Source organism: Abramis brama, assembly GCF_963993115.1.
Source record: "Abramis brama genome assembly, chromosome: 14".
Lineage (NCBI taxonomy): Eukaryota > Metazoa > Chordata > Actinopteri > Cypriniformes > Leuciscidae > Abramis > Abramis brama.
In genome coordinates, this window is record NC_139976.1 from 760,217 (window position 1) to 777,716 (window position 17,500).

Here is a 17,500-nt window from a genome sequence, read left to right on the forward strand (position 1 = left end):
CACACACACACACACACACACACACACAGCGAACACACTCCTGTAATTCACTCCTGTCACCCAAAACACACACACACACACACACAGCGAACACACTCCTGTCACCACACACACACACACACACACACTCCTGACCGTAATACACTTCTGTCACCCAAAACACACACATACAGCGAACACACTCCTGTCACCACACACACACACACACACACTCTCCTCACCGTAATACACTCCTGTCACCCAACACACACACACACACACACACACACACAGCGAACACACTCCTGTCACCACAGACACACACACACACACACACACACAGCGAACACACTCCTGTCACCACAGACACACACACACACACACACACTCCTGACCGTAATACACTCCTGTCACCTCACTCACACACACACACACACACACACACACACAGAGCGAACACACTCCTGTAATACACTCCTGTCACCTCACACACACACACTCCTGTAATACACTCGTGTCACCTCACACACACACATACACCACACACACACACACACACACACACACTCCTGACCGTAATACACTCCTGTCACCTCACACACACACACACACACAGCGAACACACTCCTGTCACCTCACACACACACACACACACACACACTCCTGTAATACACTCGTGTCACCTCACACACACACACACATACACACACACACACACACACACACACACACACACACACACTCCTGCAGGTGAAGTTAGAGGCTGGTGTGTGTGTCTGTCTCACACTCAGTCCTTCAGACACCAGAACTCTATGAACTCTGATTCCGTCATTCTCACGCGTCTGATGTTCATGAGCTGCAGATCTTCATGATTATGATCTTCATCTGTCCGTCTGCAGTGTTTCATGATTTCAGTTCATAATCCATTTTAAAGATTATAAAAGAAGTGAGATATTCACTCTCCCTGAACTGAATGTGTTCCAGCACAGTGATGAAGATGATGATGAAGATCTGACAGTTTCATGACAGGAAATGAGATGCACTTTACTGTGGAAATTATGGTTATTGTTTTAAGCAATAAAAACTTAGTTTAAACTAAAACACTCTCATATTTGATTGATTCTGTTGTTTTGAATCTGCTTTGATCTGGACTGTGTAAAGCGCTGTAGAAATTAACCTGACGCGACGAATGTATCCCAGCAAACACAAATATGATATAAGAACGTTTTGCTCATGAAAATGTTATTTTTTTTTATTTATGTTCAAAACGTCCAGTTTTTTTAATTAGTTTTTTCTTGGTTATTCGAACATTAAAGGAACATTATTGTATCATTTTTCACACATCATGAGAACGTTACATTTGAATGAAAACAAGTTCTGAAACAAGTTGTTACATTTAAAAAAACGAAAGACGAACGTCCAACTGATCTTTTGAGTTCGTCAGTGGATTTCGGAAGTGAGTCACTGATGTTAACCTGTCAATCATCTGCTGATTACTGATGCTGCTAATAATCTCAAACAGGTCAAATATCTCTAATCGCGAGTATGATTATGATTTATAAAACCATAACAAATAATAACTGCGTGGCGATGAAGGTGTGTGACTCACTCTTGATCAAACCCAAAAATCACAGGCTTCGCAAATCCTCTTTCCCCGACAGACACACACACACACACACACACACACACACACACACACACACACACACACACACACACACACACACACACACACACACACACACTCACCTCAATGATGATGATGATGGTGAAGCCCATGGAGATGAAGATGGAGGTTCCTCAGGAGTCTGTGATTCTGTCTGATTCTCCGAGACTCTGACGCGGAATTCTCGAGGTGACTCTATAAATCTCTCTCTCTCTCACACACACACACACACACACACACTCTCTCTCTCTCTCTCTCTTCAGTCACTCCCCCTCTTTATACTTTCAGATTTCAGCTGTTTTCACTACTTTAAGTGAACTTGTTCTGACATCATGCAGGATCTGTAAAATCTGTTAATTTAAAAAGAAAAAAGTACTCAACTGTTTGTTTGGGTCATTTCAACTTAAATTCGGCTACATTAAACTGACTGAAAATGAGTTGAATCTTGTATAACTTTTGAAATAAGTTAAGCAATTTTCAACTTTTTTTTAAGTTAAAGCCACGTAAAAACGTGTGTGTGTGTGTGTGTGTGTGTGTGTGTATATATATATAACATCCTAATGTGCAGCCTGATGATGTCCAGAGGTTGACGTGCTCCTGCTTCTCCTCTTCTTGTTTCATCATCAGTGTTTGTGATGTTGTGATCGTGCAAAGCATGCTGGGAAACATTGAGCTCAACTGATTATCATTATCATTAATCATGATATGTCATTTGTGTAAATTATGAACTGTTATTGTCTTGTGGAATGTAAATATATGTTATGTCAAATATAGATAAAAAAACTGAAATGCAATTTATAAAATCCCCAAATTGCTGAAGATTTTGCAGTTTCTAGTTTGTGAATGTTTGATCAGACACAGCTACTCGTTTTATTTATTCACTTTTTTTTAGATTTTCTTAATTTGAAGATATTTGAAATATTTGAAATATTTATAAATTATGTAGATCTACTAATTTTTTATTGTATTGTAATTTTATTTTTGATTTAACGGCTTCTGTTATGATCTGAAGGTTGATTCATATTTTTTCATGAGATTATGGATCACAAGAAACTGTTTTTGTGGCATTTGGAAAAGTTGAACGGAGTTAAAATGTTTAATTTGTATATATATATCTCCATTAAATGGCCACATTTGGAACAGTTTCATGTTTTATTGTCACGGACAGTCAGTAATAAACCTATTGATTTTCATCATCATTATTTATTAATTTGATCTAGAGCTAAATTAGACCAATTCCATGAGTTAATTTTCATGTTTATTGTTAAAACTACAAAGAAAAGTTATTATACATAATATTTACAGCAGTGTGTAATTGTATGGATTAATGTGTTTGACATTCGTAGTACAAAAAAATCGAGTGAGTGATTTGACGAGTTCTCGTGTAACATCTGTGTTTGACTTTATCACAGCGACCCCTGCTGGACACACACTGCATTACTCGCACACACACTGCATTACTCACACACACTCTGCTGGACACACACTGCATTAATCACACACTCTTACACTCATCTGAACTCAATCAGCTTCATCTCTGCGAGTGTGTGTGTGTGTGTGTGTGTGTGTGTGTGTGTGTGTGTCAGCTTTCATCTTCACAGTTCGCTCATCCATATCTCCAGACATTGAGCAGTTTCTATAACTCAGAACATGAATTTAACTTTCATCCCACTTATAAATAACAAAAAAAGTTTATATATTTTGTTTTTTGTTGTTATTGTTCATTGAAAAAGATACAACCACGCTTCATTTCCCTGATCATGTGTGTATAAGTTCTGCAATAAAAAAAATAAAAAACATCATAATCAGATTTAAATATCTCCTAAAGATCATCATTTTACATGACCTGATATGGTCTGATCAAAGTGTTTTGAGAAGACAATCTTTAAAAATATATATTTGAAAAATAAATTAGAAAATATATTTAAATCAAATAATTAAAAAAAAGATTTTTTAATAAAAATAAATACAGCTTTTATGGCAAAAAAAAAAATCAATCACTTTTAAAAAAAAAAAAAAAGAATGAATGACAAATTGAACATAGTTTTAATAATGATTGCACTGAGACGCGTTTCATCTCTCGAGTCTCTTTATTTATTTAATATTGGAATTATGTACAGAGTCATAGAATCTATATTGTAAATGCAACAAGCAAGACCGGAGGAGCGGGACAGTCCTTTCTCTCCGCGGATAATCTTTGGATCGCAGTAATGTTCCTCAAAGCCAAACTGAAGAAATAAAACTCAAATGACGGAGCGCTTTCATCCTTCATCAGCCGGTTATCATTCACATAAATCACATTAAATGGGCTTAATGTAAGAATTTCCGTGTATTAATCGCTTTATTATTGCCAATGTAAGCTTTAAATCGAGACCTTCCCTCGACTTCAGACATGGTCGTCTGTGAAGGACTCGGGAAAATCAAAAGCATGTGACGTTCACACTCGCGAGTCTTTCTTCTGTTCAATTACACATGTTTGTATAATGCCTAATGCTTCTATAATGACGCGTTATCATTCAACAAACGCAGTGATTGGACAGATGTGTTTCTCATCCTAAGACCTGATCCAGGATCTGCACGCACGTCTACAAAACAAATGAACATGTAGTATAAAAATAAAAATAAGCAATCAGCTGGCATGAAAGCGCTCATCCAGAGGACAAAACGTATAAATGTGTTTTCATACAGATCTCGGGTTCAGGGACTCTCGGGTTCAGGGACTCTCGGGTTCAGGGACTCTGGGACTCTCGGGTTCAGGGACTCTTGGGTTCAGGGACTCTCGGGTTCAGGGACTCTCGGGTTCAGGGACTCTCGGGTTCAGGGACTCTCGGGTTCAGGGACTCTCGGGTTCAGGGACTCTGGGACTCTCGGGTTCAGGGACTCTCGGGTTCAGGGACTCTTGGGTTCAGGGACTCTGGGACTCTCGGGTCCAGAGACTCTTGGGTTCAGGGACTCTTGGGTCCAGAGACTCTCGGGTCCAGGGACTCTGGGACTCTCTGGTTCAGGGACTCTCGGGTCCTGGTACTCTCGGGTCCAGAGACTCTCGGGTCCTGGGACTCTCGGGTCCAGGGACTCTGGGACTCTCTGGTTCAGGGACTCTCGGGTCCTGGGACTCTCGGGTCCAGAGACTCTTGGGTCCAGGGACTCTGGGACTCTCTGGTTCAGGGACTCTCGGGTTCAGGGACTCTCGGGTCCAGGGACTCTCGGGTCCAGGGACTCTCGGGTTCAAGGACTCTCGGGTTCAGGGACTCTTGGGTTCAGGGACTCTGGGACTCTCGGGTTCAGGGACTCTCGGGTTCAGGGACTCTTGGGTTCAGGGACTCTGGGACTCTCGGGTCCAGAGACTCTTGGGTTCAGGGACTCTTGGGTCCAGAGACTCTCGGGTCCAGGGACTCTGGGACTCTCTGGTTCAGGGACTCTCGGGTCCTGGTACTCTCGGGTCCAGAGACTCTCGGGTCCAGGGACTCTCTGGTTCAGGGACTCTCGAGTCCAGAGACTCTCGGGTCCAGGGACTCTCGGGTTCAGGGACTCTTGGGTTCAGGGACTCTGGGACTCTCGGGTTCAGGGACTGTCGGGTCCAGGGACTCTCGGGTTCAGGGACTCTCGGGTTCAGGGACTCTTGGGTTCAGGGACTCTGGGACTCTCGGGTTCAGGGACTGTCGGGTCCAGGGACTCTCGGGTTCAGGGACTGTCGGGTCCAGGGACTCTCGGGTTCAGGGACTCTCGGGTTCAGGGACTCTTGGGTTCAGGGACTCTGGGACTCTCGGGTTCAGGGACTCTCGGGTCCAGGGACTCTCGGGTTCAGGGACTGTCGGGTCCAGGGACTCTCGGGTTCAGGGACTCTCGGGTTCAGGGACTCTTGGGTTCAGGGACTCTGGGACTCTCGGGTTCAGGGACTCTCGGGTCCAGGGGCTCTCGGGTTCAGGGACTCTCGGGTCCAGGGACTCTCGGGTTCAGGGACTCTTGGGTTCAGGGACTCAGGGACTCTCGGGTCCAGGGACTCTCGTGTCCAGGGACTCTCGGGTCCAGGGGCTCTCGGGTTCAGAGACTCTCGGGTCCAGGGACTCTCGGGTTCAGGGACTCTCGGGTCCAGGGACTCTCGGGTCCAGGGGCTCTCGGGTCCAGGGGCTCTCGGGTTCAGAGGCTCTCGGGTCCAGGGACTCTCGGGTCCAGGGACTCTCGGGTCCAGGGACTCTGGGACTCTCGGGTTCAGGGACTCTCGGGTCCAGGGACTCTCGGGTTCAGGGACTCTCGGGTTCAGGGACTCTTGGGTTCAGGGACTCTGGGACTCTCGGGTTCAGGGACTGTCGGGTCCAGGGACTCTCGGGTTCAGGGACTGTCGGGTCCAGGGACTCTCGGGTTCAGGGACTCTCGGGTTCAGGGACTCTTGGGTTCAGGGACTCTGGGACTCTCGGGTTCAGGGACTCTCGGGTCCAGGGACTCTCGGGTTCAGGGACTCTCGGGTTCAGGGACTCTTGGGTTCAGGGACTCTGGGACTCTCGGGTTCAGGGACTGTCGGGTCCAGGGACTCTCGGGTTCAGGGACTGTCGGGTCCAGGGACTCTCGGGTTCAGGGACTCTCGGGTTCAGGGACTCTTGGGTTCAGGGACTCTGGGACTCTCGGGTTCAGGGACTCTCGGGTCCAGGGGCTCTCGGGTTCAGGGACTCTCGGGTCCAGGGACTCTCGGGTTCAGGGACTCTTGGGTTCAGGGACTCAGGGACTCTCGGGTCCAGGGACTCTCGTGTCCAGGGACTCTCGGGTCCAGGGGCTCTCGGGTTCAGAGACTCTCGGGTCCAGGGACTCTCGGGTTCAGGGACTCTTGGGTTCAGGGACTCTCGGGTCCAGGGACTCTCGGGTCCAGGGACTCTCGGGTCCAGGGACTCTCGGGTCCAGGGGCTCTCGGGTTCAGAGGCTCTCGGGTCCATGACTCTCGGGTCCAGGGACTCTGGGACTCTCGGGTCCAGGGACTCTGGGACTCTCGGGTTCAGGGACTCTCGGGTCCAGGGACTCTCAGGTCCGGGGACTCTCGGGTCCAGGGACTCTCGGGTCCAGGGACTCGCAGGTCCGGGGACTCTCGGGTTCGGGGACTCTCGGGTTCAGGGACTCTTGGGTTCAGAGACTCTCGGGTTCATTGATGGAGAACTAAATCCTCGGAGGAGTCGTGATGGAGGGAACGAAACGAAGCCAGCGTGACGCTCCGTGTTCGTGATGACGAGCCGTAGATACAGGAATGTACAGATGAGATCATGATTCCCAGCAGAAGTTAGTGATTATACAGCGCCTGGTTTGGGACGGCTGAGAGAAACACACATGAACACACGTCACACACACACCAACAGGTTCTCCAATCGACACTACACAAACACAAGCACTGAGAATAACAGCTTTCACTCAAATAACTCAGTTCCTCTGCTCCAGCTCTGGTGAACTATTATACAGTGATATATTAACACTTATGTTCAACTTTACATTCATTACTAAACTCGTGTAGACCCATAATATACGACAGTGAAATGAAGATTTCCAGAACTGAACAACTGAACCAATTGCTTCACAAAAAGATTCACTTTGTGCTGGAAACGCTGGTCAGAACCGTGAAAACTCACACAAACATGCACAAAAACACCTTTAGCAAGTGATGCATCTATTAAATGCAATCATCAAATACCATTAAATATGAAGTATCAGTATAATATATGTTATTTTATTAAATTGCAGGGCTTGTTTTGTGGAGAGTTTGGTTAATTAGGCCAGTAAGAGACTATTTAAAGGGGTCACAACTAGGGGTGTAACAATACATCGATATGGATCGATGCATCGATCAAACGTCTAACGATACGATGCATCGATACCACACATAAAATATCGATATGGTACCTTTATTTTGACACACTCCACATCCTCACGTAACTTTTCTCCGCTGAAATAGACGCCTGACAAGATTGACTGAACCCTTTGTCACAAAAGCCGGTATTTTCCACTGTCAAGGCATCGCGAGTTCATGTTTTACAGCAGAAACAACAAGCCCCGAAAAGTCAGTTTTAGCGAATCAGTGCGCAGTATTCAGGTCAGGTGACAAGGCTGTTTGCTTGTCACTCTGAAAAGACGTGCTAGCTGAGAGGAGTTTCGTCAAAGCTGACTAAAAGTGATCGAGGATGGATTTCAGCGAACTTGATGAACCCGTGATATCTTCTTCGGGGCGTAAAAGGAAAATAAAAGCTGAAACTTTTTCACGGAATCTTGCTAAACCAGCACGTTAGTGGTGAGGGAAAAGCTCTCTGTATTACGTGTACGTTAATCACAACAACAAAGTTTGACAGGCGTCTATGTCAGCTGAGAAGATTAACGTTACAAAGATTAACCAAGTTTTTTATTATGTATCATAGCAATTACTTGGCTTTGTTTAACTCTGAAACATGAAATGTGGAGTTATCTGCTTTTGCCAAAAAAAGAAAATAAAAATAGATATAAAAATTCTTTCAATGAACTTTAATTTGATAAATTACCTGTATTTTTTTTGTTATTATTACTTAAAATCAAAACAACCCAGCTGCAGTTTGATTGATATTAAAATGCACAATATAAAATAAACATGATATATGAAAATGAACAAGAACGGAGTTATCTGTTTTTGCAAATGAACTCTTCTGTTATAGAGATAACTCCGTTCTTGTTCATTTTCATACATCATGGTTTTTTTTAAACTTGTTACAAACAACTTGTAAATGTCCCAATTGGGAGAGGGTTTAATTAAAGAGTTTAATTAAAGAGTAATTAGAGTTTAATTAAACTTTCATGTTATATATTTTTGCATGTGTTAGTGTGAGTTAATAAACGTAACTGGTTGTGTACACTTGGCACATAATATCTAAATATCGATCGATATAGCCCTGAATCGAATCGAATCGTAATCGTATCATAGAATTTTTTTAAATATCGGCAAATATCGTATCGCTGGCTGAGAGAATCGATATCGTATCGTATCTTGATTAACTGTCCAACTTACACCCCTAGTCACAACATATCTTTTGATATAATTGTACCATTAAAATATCCTGAAAGTTTCAGAGCTTAAAACATCCTCACAATAAATGAAGCTCCAAAAACAGCTGATCTTGATTGGCTGGATCTGTGACGTCACGTGAGCAAATGCATCTACATCGACCAATAGTTACAAACCATAGGCCCTGCCCACCGACACCACAGCGGACGGTTTATTTTAACGGCGTCCCGGATGGTGTTCGGAGCGTTTGACTGAGACAAAGTAATGGAGAGTAAATGAGTCAGTAAATGATTTCATTATGCTTTATCTGTAAATGATAATTATGAATAATGTTTTTTAAAACACTCGCATGCAATAGCGAGTGGCCGTTGATATGGTTTCCTATGCAGTGACGTTAGCCAATCATAAACAGTGGGCGTTTACTGACACGCCTTAAAGGAGCCGCGCATTAAAGACTAATCATTTCAGACTGAGCCTCAGAATGATGGTTTGAAATGATCGGTTTCTGCATGTATTTGTTTTTTTCTGTGAATTTCTTTTTTATACACATTATAAGTGAACCTCGAGGAACATATATCATTTTTTTTATTTATTTTTTATCCATGTCATGACCCCTTTAACTAAATATTTATATAACATAAAAACTTTTAAAACACATTTCCAGGGTTCAGAGATCTCCGCTAGCAGATCTGATGTGATGAAGCCTCGTTTACTGAAGTCACGTGACTTTGGTCGTTTGATCCGCGCTCGAATCACTGGTTCGAAACTAAAGATTCGCAAAGGTTTGGAAGCTTCACCAGCACATCTCGACTGCTTTACTGTTTACATCATCTCGAAATACAACTATATGATCGTGCAGCTCTAATGAGACTATAAGGCATGAAGATATTAAGATATTATACAATTAACATCATGATTTTATTGAATATCCACATAGTGATCATTTCAAGAATGCAAATCTAAAGTCTCACCTGGGATTCAGATCCTAGAAAAGATTCTTGCTTTTCTGTGAAGGAAATGAGAAAGAGTTGAAGAAATTGGACATTAGTTGTAAAAACTGCTAAAATAAACCTATCAGACAATAATAACTGTATATGAGAATAGATCTATTAAACTTGAGGGAAATCCTTTGGGATGTTTGTTTCTCAAGGATGATGTGGGAATAAAGCTTGGTTGCTCCGCTCTAGTTTTTCTAACAGGACTGGAGAATTACTTTTATTAATTCTTCATAACATCCACAAATGTTGGTAAAGCATTAGTACAAACATATAGAAGATATTGAAGAAAGTTGCTAATTTTGTTCGGATCAGCCTGAACAAATTATACACTTTTTTTATGTTGTCAATCCCCCAAAAATATTGGAAGGATTCATCTTTGCATGAAATCTGCACATCATTTTCATATAACTTGCATATAAATTTTTTTTAATACTTTGATTAAGATTTATTAATGTTGTCGAAAGAGTCTCTTCTGCTCACCAAAGCTGCATTTATTTGATCAAAAATACAGTAAAAATAGTGAAATATTATTCCACTGTAAATCATCTGTTTTCTATGTGAATATACAGTAAAGTGTAATTTATTTCTGTGATCAAAGCTGAATTTTCAGCATCATTACTCCAGTCTTCAGTGTCACATGAAAACTTCAAAAAACTAAAAAAATCATAATTATTACTGGTAGTAACTGATAACGAACAGAAAGATCCTGATCCTGAGCGTCTGCACACAACGACACACTTACCAGAAACCAGCCTCAGCACTTCCTGTTTCATCACTTCAACACAAAACGGACAGAAAAGAAGAACACATGCAAGACAAAAGACACACACGCAAGAAAGAACAGCAGAACCGGAGATGTGGCGGAAAACAAGGAGTTTTAATAGAAATAACTCAAAGACATACAGCAAAAAACAAGAGAAACAAACGAGCAACTTAAGCAGAATGATGACATCATGACATGGCACTGATACACACCTTTACAGTAACATCCCATTACTGAACCCTTACTGTAAAGTGTCCTTTAAACATACAAAAGCTGTAAAAGTATTTCCAAAGTCAAACTTTAGAGAAAGAAGAGGCTTTTCAAATGAAAAGTGATATTATTTTTATATATATATACATATACATATATATATATATATATATATATATATATATATATATATTTGGGCAACGATTAATCACATCCAAAATAAAAGTTTGTGTTTACATAATATATGTGTGTGTGCTGTGTATAATTATTTTGTATATATAAATACACACACATATGCATGTATATATTTAAGAGAATTTTGTTATTTATATATAAAATATTTATATTTATATATAATATAAATTATGTATAAATATTTATATACAGTATATACATGCAAATATATCTTAAATATATACATGCATATGTGTATTTATATATACAAAATAATTATACACAGCACACACACATATATTATGTAAACACAAACTTTTATTTTGGATGTGATTAATCGTTGCCCAAATATATATTATATTATATTATATTTATTATATTTATTACTGGCATGTCAGTCTCTGAGAAGCTGTGGTAATTTGTGCCAGTTCAAAAGCGAGTGCATATTAGCTGACAGACAGAACTCACACTCACACGAACATCTCTCGGCTAGTTTTCCTGGAAGTGTTGATGATGTCAAGCAGATCATGCAGTGTGTGTGAGCGAGGGAAGCGTTCAGAGTGTGTGTGAGCGAGGGAAGCGCTCAGAGTGTGTCTGAGAGTGTGTGTGAGCGAGGGAAGTGCTCAGAGTGTGTGTGTGTGTGTGTGTGTGAGCGAGGGAAGTGCTCAGAGTGTGTGTGTGTGTGTGTGTGTGAGCGAGCTCAGATCGCAGTCTCCAGGCGCTTCAAGGGCTTTACCTTCTTCTTGGCCTGAAGCATCTCCTGATAGGCACTCGATCTGATGAACCGACTGTAGGAGTCGCTCTTCATGAGCTTATAAATGTGCTCCTGATGGAACAAACACAAGACCTTTCAGTCACATGATGATGATGATGATGATGATGATGATGATGATGATGAAGTCCTCATGATGACGGGATAATGATGAATTAGTGTTCTGGGTCGCCACTGCCCATGCAAACGCTGTGATCTAATTAAAACACACTTGATGGGAGAATGTGTGAGTACACCTGTAAGAAACTCTGATCCTGCGTACAAACGTTTTGGCGACATTTGTTTAAATTAATAAATTTTTAGCTAACTGTGTTTTTATATATGTACATTTCTAAAATACATAACTTAGACAGTCACCTCTGATAACAGATCACTCTAAACTGTAAAGTTTAAATTCTCTCCTTTTTCCTTTAAATCCTCGCTTATCGGGCTTATGCTACTCTGAAAAATTTTGAGCACTTCTTGCGTTGTTTCTTGCCTCTTCACGACGACTCGCTTAATTTAGTCCTAATTTATAAGTCGCTTTGGACAAAAGCGTCTGCTAAATGACTAAATGTAAATGTAAAGTGGACTCGTGCATTTTGGACTCTTGGTGCATTTTCTGTAAAGCTGCTCTGAAACGATGTGTATTGTGAAAAGCGCAATACAAATAAATGTGAATTGAACTGAATATCTGGTGATAATAAAGCATGATGAGAGATTCACAAGCGCACACCAGATGAAGGATTTCCAGCTCACACACAGACCTGAGCGTCTTCGAAAGCGTATCGGCCGGGATCTTTGACGTTCTGCGTGGTTTTGTCGTAGCTCTTGGAGTCGACGTTGATGGCACTGGGAGCTCCCGGAGCGAGGAACTCTTCCCAGATCTCCTGAACTCTGCTGGGAACCTCACGGATGGGACGCTTCTTCAGCTCCTGGACCGACAGCCAAAACCTGCGCACACAAGATGCCCTTCAGAAACAATACACTGGACACAGGGTTCCCAGCAAACACTGCAGCAAGCAACTGTGCGTTTAAAAGACGTCTAATAGCCGTCAAACACGGCCCTGATGTCTAGGCTAAAACCAGGCAAAATTTTGCCTTAGACATCTGGGCCGTGTTTGACGGCTATTAGACGTCTTTCAAATGCCAAATTACTTGCTGGGATGCTGCACACTTTTTAAAGTCAAATTTAAGGCTTTTTAAGACCTGAAGAAATTACAATTATGTAAATTAGGGGTGTGCTTTATTGAAAGTTCAAAGTTTTGTTGATAATAGTGTGGTTTTGTGTTTTTGTGCTGGTACCAGGGCTGGTTCAGGCTGATTGGTTGACAGCTGACTCATGAAGATATTCATATTATTCATATTCTATGAGGTGGTCAGACCACAGCAGTGACAGAAATTAACATTTCTATTAAGAGGCAATATTTGCCACCTTAAATTGATTTCCAGGGGCATTTTTTTCTAAACTTATTAGATGTATGCATCACCTTTTATGTCAAATTCTAACATTCAAATTAAATTCTATTAGAATAATAACAGTTGGGGGCTGTTACCAGTCAAATGAAAGCATTATCAACAAAAACCATCTATGCCATCAGAAGTGGCATTAATATATTTATACACAGCATTTACAATTGCATAAATAATGCTATGAGATTTTTTTTTTATTCAATCTTTAAATATGAAATGATTTCTAATTTGAACTTTTTAATTAAAGGGAACTTTACACATGAAACTAGAACCGCCAGTAGGTGGCAGCAAGTCACTGTCGTAATAAGCGAGTTGAGGGAGTCGTTCATTCAACCGATTCGTTTAAACGGCTGATTCATTCAGGAAAGAAGCAAGTGATGGGCCACTGAATCATTAATTACACTGATTCATTCAAAATGCGGATTCAGTCCGTAAAAAAACAAAGCATGGAGACCCGATTCTGGTACGATTTAGAAATTTATGTCGGCAAAACAAAGGAAAAACAATATTCTAACCCTAACCCTAACCAATATTGACAATATTGTGTCTAAAATATAACTCGCATGTAAAATTTAAGACCTCTCCTAATTAAAAATAAGACTTTTTATGGCCTTCAATTTTAAAAATCTAATTTGAGACTTTTTAAGGATCAGCGGGAACCCTGTGTACAGCAAAGTACAGCCGTCATTATTACAGTGTAATTATATATTTAAGTACTGAGTAATATTAATTAACCACATGTACTTACTATAGTGTTAGGGTAGGATTAGGGTTTGGTTAAGGGTTAGTTGCATGTAATTATGCATAATTTACTGTTATTACTATGGTAAGTACATGTAACATATGTAACAAGGACACTGTAAAATAAAGTGTTACCCAGCAAAGCACTGGCCAATCAATGTCCAGCGATGCATTTACCCGTGCCAGAGCGTTCCCTGTTAGCTGGTTTCATACCTCAGGTTCTCCGAGCTGAACTCAGACTCCAGGAACTTCAGGAATTGTTCTCTCCCGACTGGATCCTTCAGAACCTCGTTGAATCCGAATCCCCAGCGCTTCACCCGCTGCTGTCCGGGCTCTTTACTGAGAGACGGAGACACAGGACGGGAATGATAATGTTTAATAATACACACAACCCAAACAGGAGCATAGTGTCGGCCCAGACCCGGCCCACATCTGGGACATGTGGATTCAGCGCATGCCGGATGTGGACCGGATCTGGGCCGACACTATGTTGCTGTCTGGGAATACAGTTTATCCAAATGGTCCTCATCATTTTATCTGTTATTCAGATATACAAACACGTGTCAGTATTGATCTGCTCTTCAATCTACAACAGCTGTAAACAGGTAACAATAATCATCAAATTAAGCTTTTATTTCTTGAACTTTTGCCGTTTTTCCACTTTCAAATCCTCTTTTTGCTTTAAATTCAAAATCTAGTGGAGAAGATTAACGTCAATCAGATTTTATGTTCAATGTTTGCGGAAATACATAGTGGAAAAAGATCCATTAATGGCTTTTGAGAATTGATATCGAATCGACCAAATTTTTAAAAAATGATTAATCGGAAATATTTTTTTTTTGCCCAGACCTATTCATGACTTTGAGCATGTTTTTGAAGAATAAAAGAGAAATAATAATGTTTGATCCTTTTAAAAAACTTGATTCAAGGACACTGAAAAGCGTATTAATTCAATTTATTTAATTTACAATTTATTTTTTAATTTACTGATCGAGAATCAGCGAGTGACACACACCTGGCCTCCAGCTCCCAGGAAGTGATGTCATCAGAGATCCAGGGGTTCGACGGGTCCGGTGTCGTGAAGAACGGGTCGTACTCCATGTACTGTTCTGAGTAACCCAGCAAACTACACACAGGCAGAATAATGAGCGTTAATAATAATGATGATTTGCGTTAAACTGATCACTGACATTTATAATGTAACAAAAGATTCTATTTCAAATAAACGCTGTTCTTTTGAACTTTACATTCATCAAAGAATTGTAAAAAATGGTTTCCACAAAAGAATTAACTGTTTTCAACACTGATAATAATCATAAATGTTTCTTGAGCATCAAATCATCATATTATACTGATTTCAGAAGTATCATGTGACACTGAAGACTGGAGTAATGATGCTAAAAATTCAGCTTTGATCACAGGAATAAATTACACTTTACTATATATTCACATAGAAAACAGATGATTTACTTTTTTTTATAATATTTCATTGTTTTACTGCAGTTTTGATCAAATAAATGCAGCTTTGGTGAGCAGAAGAGACTCTTTCACAAACATTAAAACATCTTACCGACCCCACACTGTAGAATGGTAGTTTATAACGAGGAACTTTAACTCACCTCTCTGCAACTTTGGACATTTTTAACCGATGTCGGTCTATTTGCGTTTGCCAGTGTTGAATCTGAAAGAGAACAAATCACTGCAGATTATTTTCTGGTCAGATGATGCTGTTTTTTTTATTTTATTACAGGCACAGTTCAATAATCAACGGATCAATGCATGAGAAAGAATGTCTGAGATGATTCAAAGGCTCAAAAGATGTGTGTGTGTGTGTGAGTGTGTGTGTGTGTGTGTGTGTGTGTAAGTGAGTGTGAGTGAGTGAGTGAGAGTGAGTGTGTGAGTGAGTGAGTGAGTGAGTGAGTGAGTGAGTGAGTGAGAGAGTGAGAGTGATTGAGAGTGAGTGAGTGAGTGAGTGAGAGAGTGATTGAGAGTGAGTGAGTGAGTGTGAGAGTGAGTGAGTAAGAGAGTGATTGAGAGTGAGTGTGTGAGTGAGTGTGAGAGTGAGTGAGTGAGTGAGAGAGTGAGAGAGTGATTGAGAGTGAGTGAGTGAGTGTGAGAGTGAGTGAGTGAGAGAGTGATTGTGAGTGAGTGAGTGTGTGAGTGAGTGATTGAGAGTGAGTGAGTGTGAGTGAGTGAGAGAGTGATTGAGAGTGAGTGAGTGTGTAAGTGAGTGTGAGAGTGAGTGAGTGAGAGAGTGATTGAGAGTGAATGAGTCAGTGTGAGAGTGAGTGAGTGAGTGAGTGAGTGAGAAAATGATTGAGAGTGAGTGTGTGTGTGAGTGAGTGAGCGAGAGTGAGAGAGTGAGTGAGTGAGTGAGTGAGTGTGTGTGAGTGAGTGAGTGAGAGAGTGTGTGAGTGAGTAAGTGAGAGAGTGAGTGAGAAAATGATTGAGAGTGAGTGTGTGTGTGTGTGTGTGTGTGTGTGAGTGAGTGAGTGGGTGAGTGAGTGAGCGAGAGTGAGTGAGTGAGTGAGTGAGTGAGTGAGTGTGTGTGTGTGTGAGTGAGTGAGTGGGTGAGTGAGTGAGCGAGAGTGAGTGAGAGAGTGAGTGAGTGAGTGAGTGAGTGAGTGAGTGAGTGAGTGTGTGTGTGAGTGAGTGAGCGAGTGAGTGTGTGAGTGTGTGAGAGTGATTGAGTGAGCGTGAGAGTGAGTGAGTGAGTGAGTGTGTGTATATGTGTGAGTGAGTGAGTGAGTGTGTGTGTGTGTGTGTGTGTGTGTGTGTGTGTGAGTGTGTCACCTGGTCCCGCAACTCGTCCTCTGTGGGCTCCTTTATCTCTGGTACTGGTGTGTGAGTCGGACTGAGGCTCCGGATGTCGTTCTGTAAACCGTAAACTGACTGCAAACACACACACGACCAGAGGCTCGTTAGTGTAACAGTTCAACAGTCTTAATGACTCTAGATTTATGGACACACAGAGAGTCTCATCTCATTCTTTATATACGTCAGGCAATCTCTTTCTGGCCAGAATAAAATGCTGTGGATGAGTCTTATATACGCTGTTAATGTGTGTGTGTGTGTGTGTGTGTGTGTGTGTGTTTGTGTGTGTGTGTGTGTGTACACCTTCCGTGTTTTGTGCGGCTGCTTCATCCGTGAGGATTTCTTTATGTCGGCTTCAGTCGTGTTCACACAGCCAGGCTGCAACACACACACATGATGATTATTAATGCTGCCATCAACACAGTTTTAGACAGTTTAAAGACTCTTAAATCATTATTTGAATATTAAGTGTGTGTGTGTGTGTGTGTAAGTGAGTGAGTGTGTATGTGTGAGGACACTAAAAAGTGTTATCTTAAAACACTAGCATACTATTAAGTAAAAAGTATTTTTTACAAATATGAATTTAAATATTATATATATTATGTTTTGAGACAAAATCATTTTAAAATGAACAATACCGTAAACAACAATTCATTACTAATAATGTTGAATGCAATTTTACTTCATTAAAGAAAATACTAATTTATACTAAACTGCTTCAAACAACATTGAGCCTTTAGTAAAAAAAAATCTTCATTATGATTATGCAGCTTCCATAACTTCCAAAACACACACACACACACAGTTCTTATTTGAGATGAAATGATGAGGTGTGTGTGTGTTTATGAGCTCACCACCGGCCTGTGCACGTCCCAGAACGCCCGCTCCTGACTGTCCAGGATCTTACGCTCGATTTTGTCCCGTTTCT

The 17,500-nt window shown here is 41.2% G+C and overlaps 3 protein-coding genes across 4 annotated transcripts in view; 1 reads left to right on the forward strand and 2 right to left on the reverse strand.

Annotated features, from left to right (window-relative positions):
* The window catches only part of grem2b (gremlin 2, DAN family BMP antagonist b), a 7,688-nt gene extending 5,810 nt beyond the window's left edge, over positions 1-1,878 (reverse strand). Inside the window, exon 1 of the mRNA XM_084135040.1 lies at positions 1,729-1,878. The gene's annotated coding sequence lies outside the window, so the exon portion shown is untranslated. The remainder of the gene's footprint in view (positions 1-1,728) is intronic.
* Positions 1,879-4,297: 2,419 nt separating this feature from the next.
* Positions 4,298-17,500, reverse strand: part of rgs7b (regulator of G protein signaling 7b) — a 53,547-nt gene continuing 40,344 nt past the window's right edge. The window contains exons 9-18 of one of the 2 annotated variants that reach the window (XM_084135024.1): positions 17,427-17,500; positions 16,876-16,950; positions 16,552-16,650; positions 15,378-15,439; positions 14,774-14,884; positions 13,972-14,097; positions 12,312-12,498; positions 11,530-11,619; positions 9,620-9,654; positions 4,298-6,940 (exon numbers count right to left, since the gene is read on the reverse strand). The exon at positions 17,427-17,500 is cut by the window's right edge and continues 8 nt beyond it. In XM_084135024.1, the coding sequence (XP_083991150.1) occupies positions 9,634-9,654; positions 11,530-11,619; positions 12,312-12,498; positions 13,972-14,097; positions 14,774-14,884; positions 15,378-15,439; positions 16,552-16,650; positions 16,876-16,950; positions 17,427-17,500 (845 nt within the window). In that variant the 3' untranslated portion in view covers positions 4,298-6,940; positions 9,620-9,633. Of the gene's footprint in view, positions 6,941-9,619; positions 9,655-11,141; positions 11,620-12,311; positions 12,499-13,971; positions 14,098-14,773; positions 14,885-15,377; positions 15,440-16,551; positions 16,651-16,875; positions 16,951-17,426 lie in introns of those variants that run through there. The other variant, XM_084135023.1, reaches the window with a different exon arrangement.
* Positions 4,318-6,805, forward strand: LOC311096073 (uncharacterized protein; the record flags this gene model as incomplete). The annotated part of the gene is made up of 2 exons (XM_084135009.1): positions 4,318-6,659; positions 6,708-6,805. 2 exons carry the CDS (start codon positions 4,318-4,320, stop codon positions 6,778-6,780), a joined length of 2,415 nt encoding a protein of 804 aa, XP_083991135.1. The 3' UTR covers positions 6,781-6,805.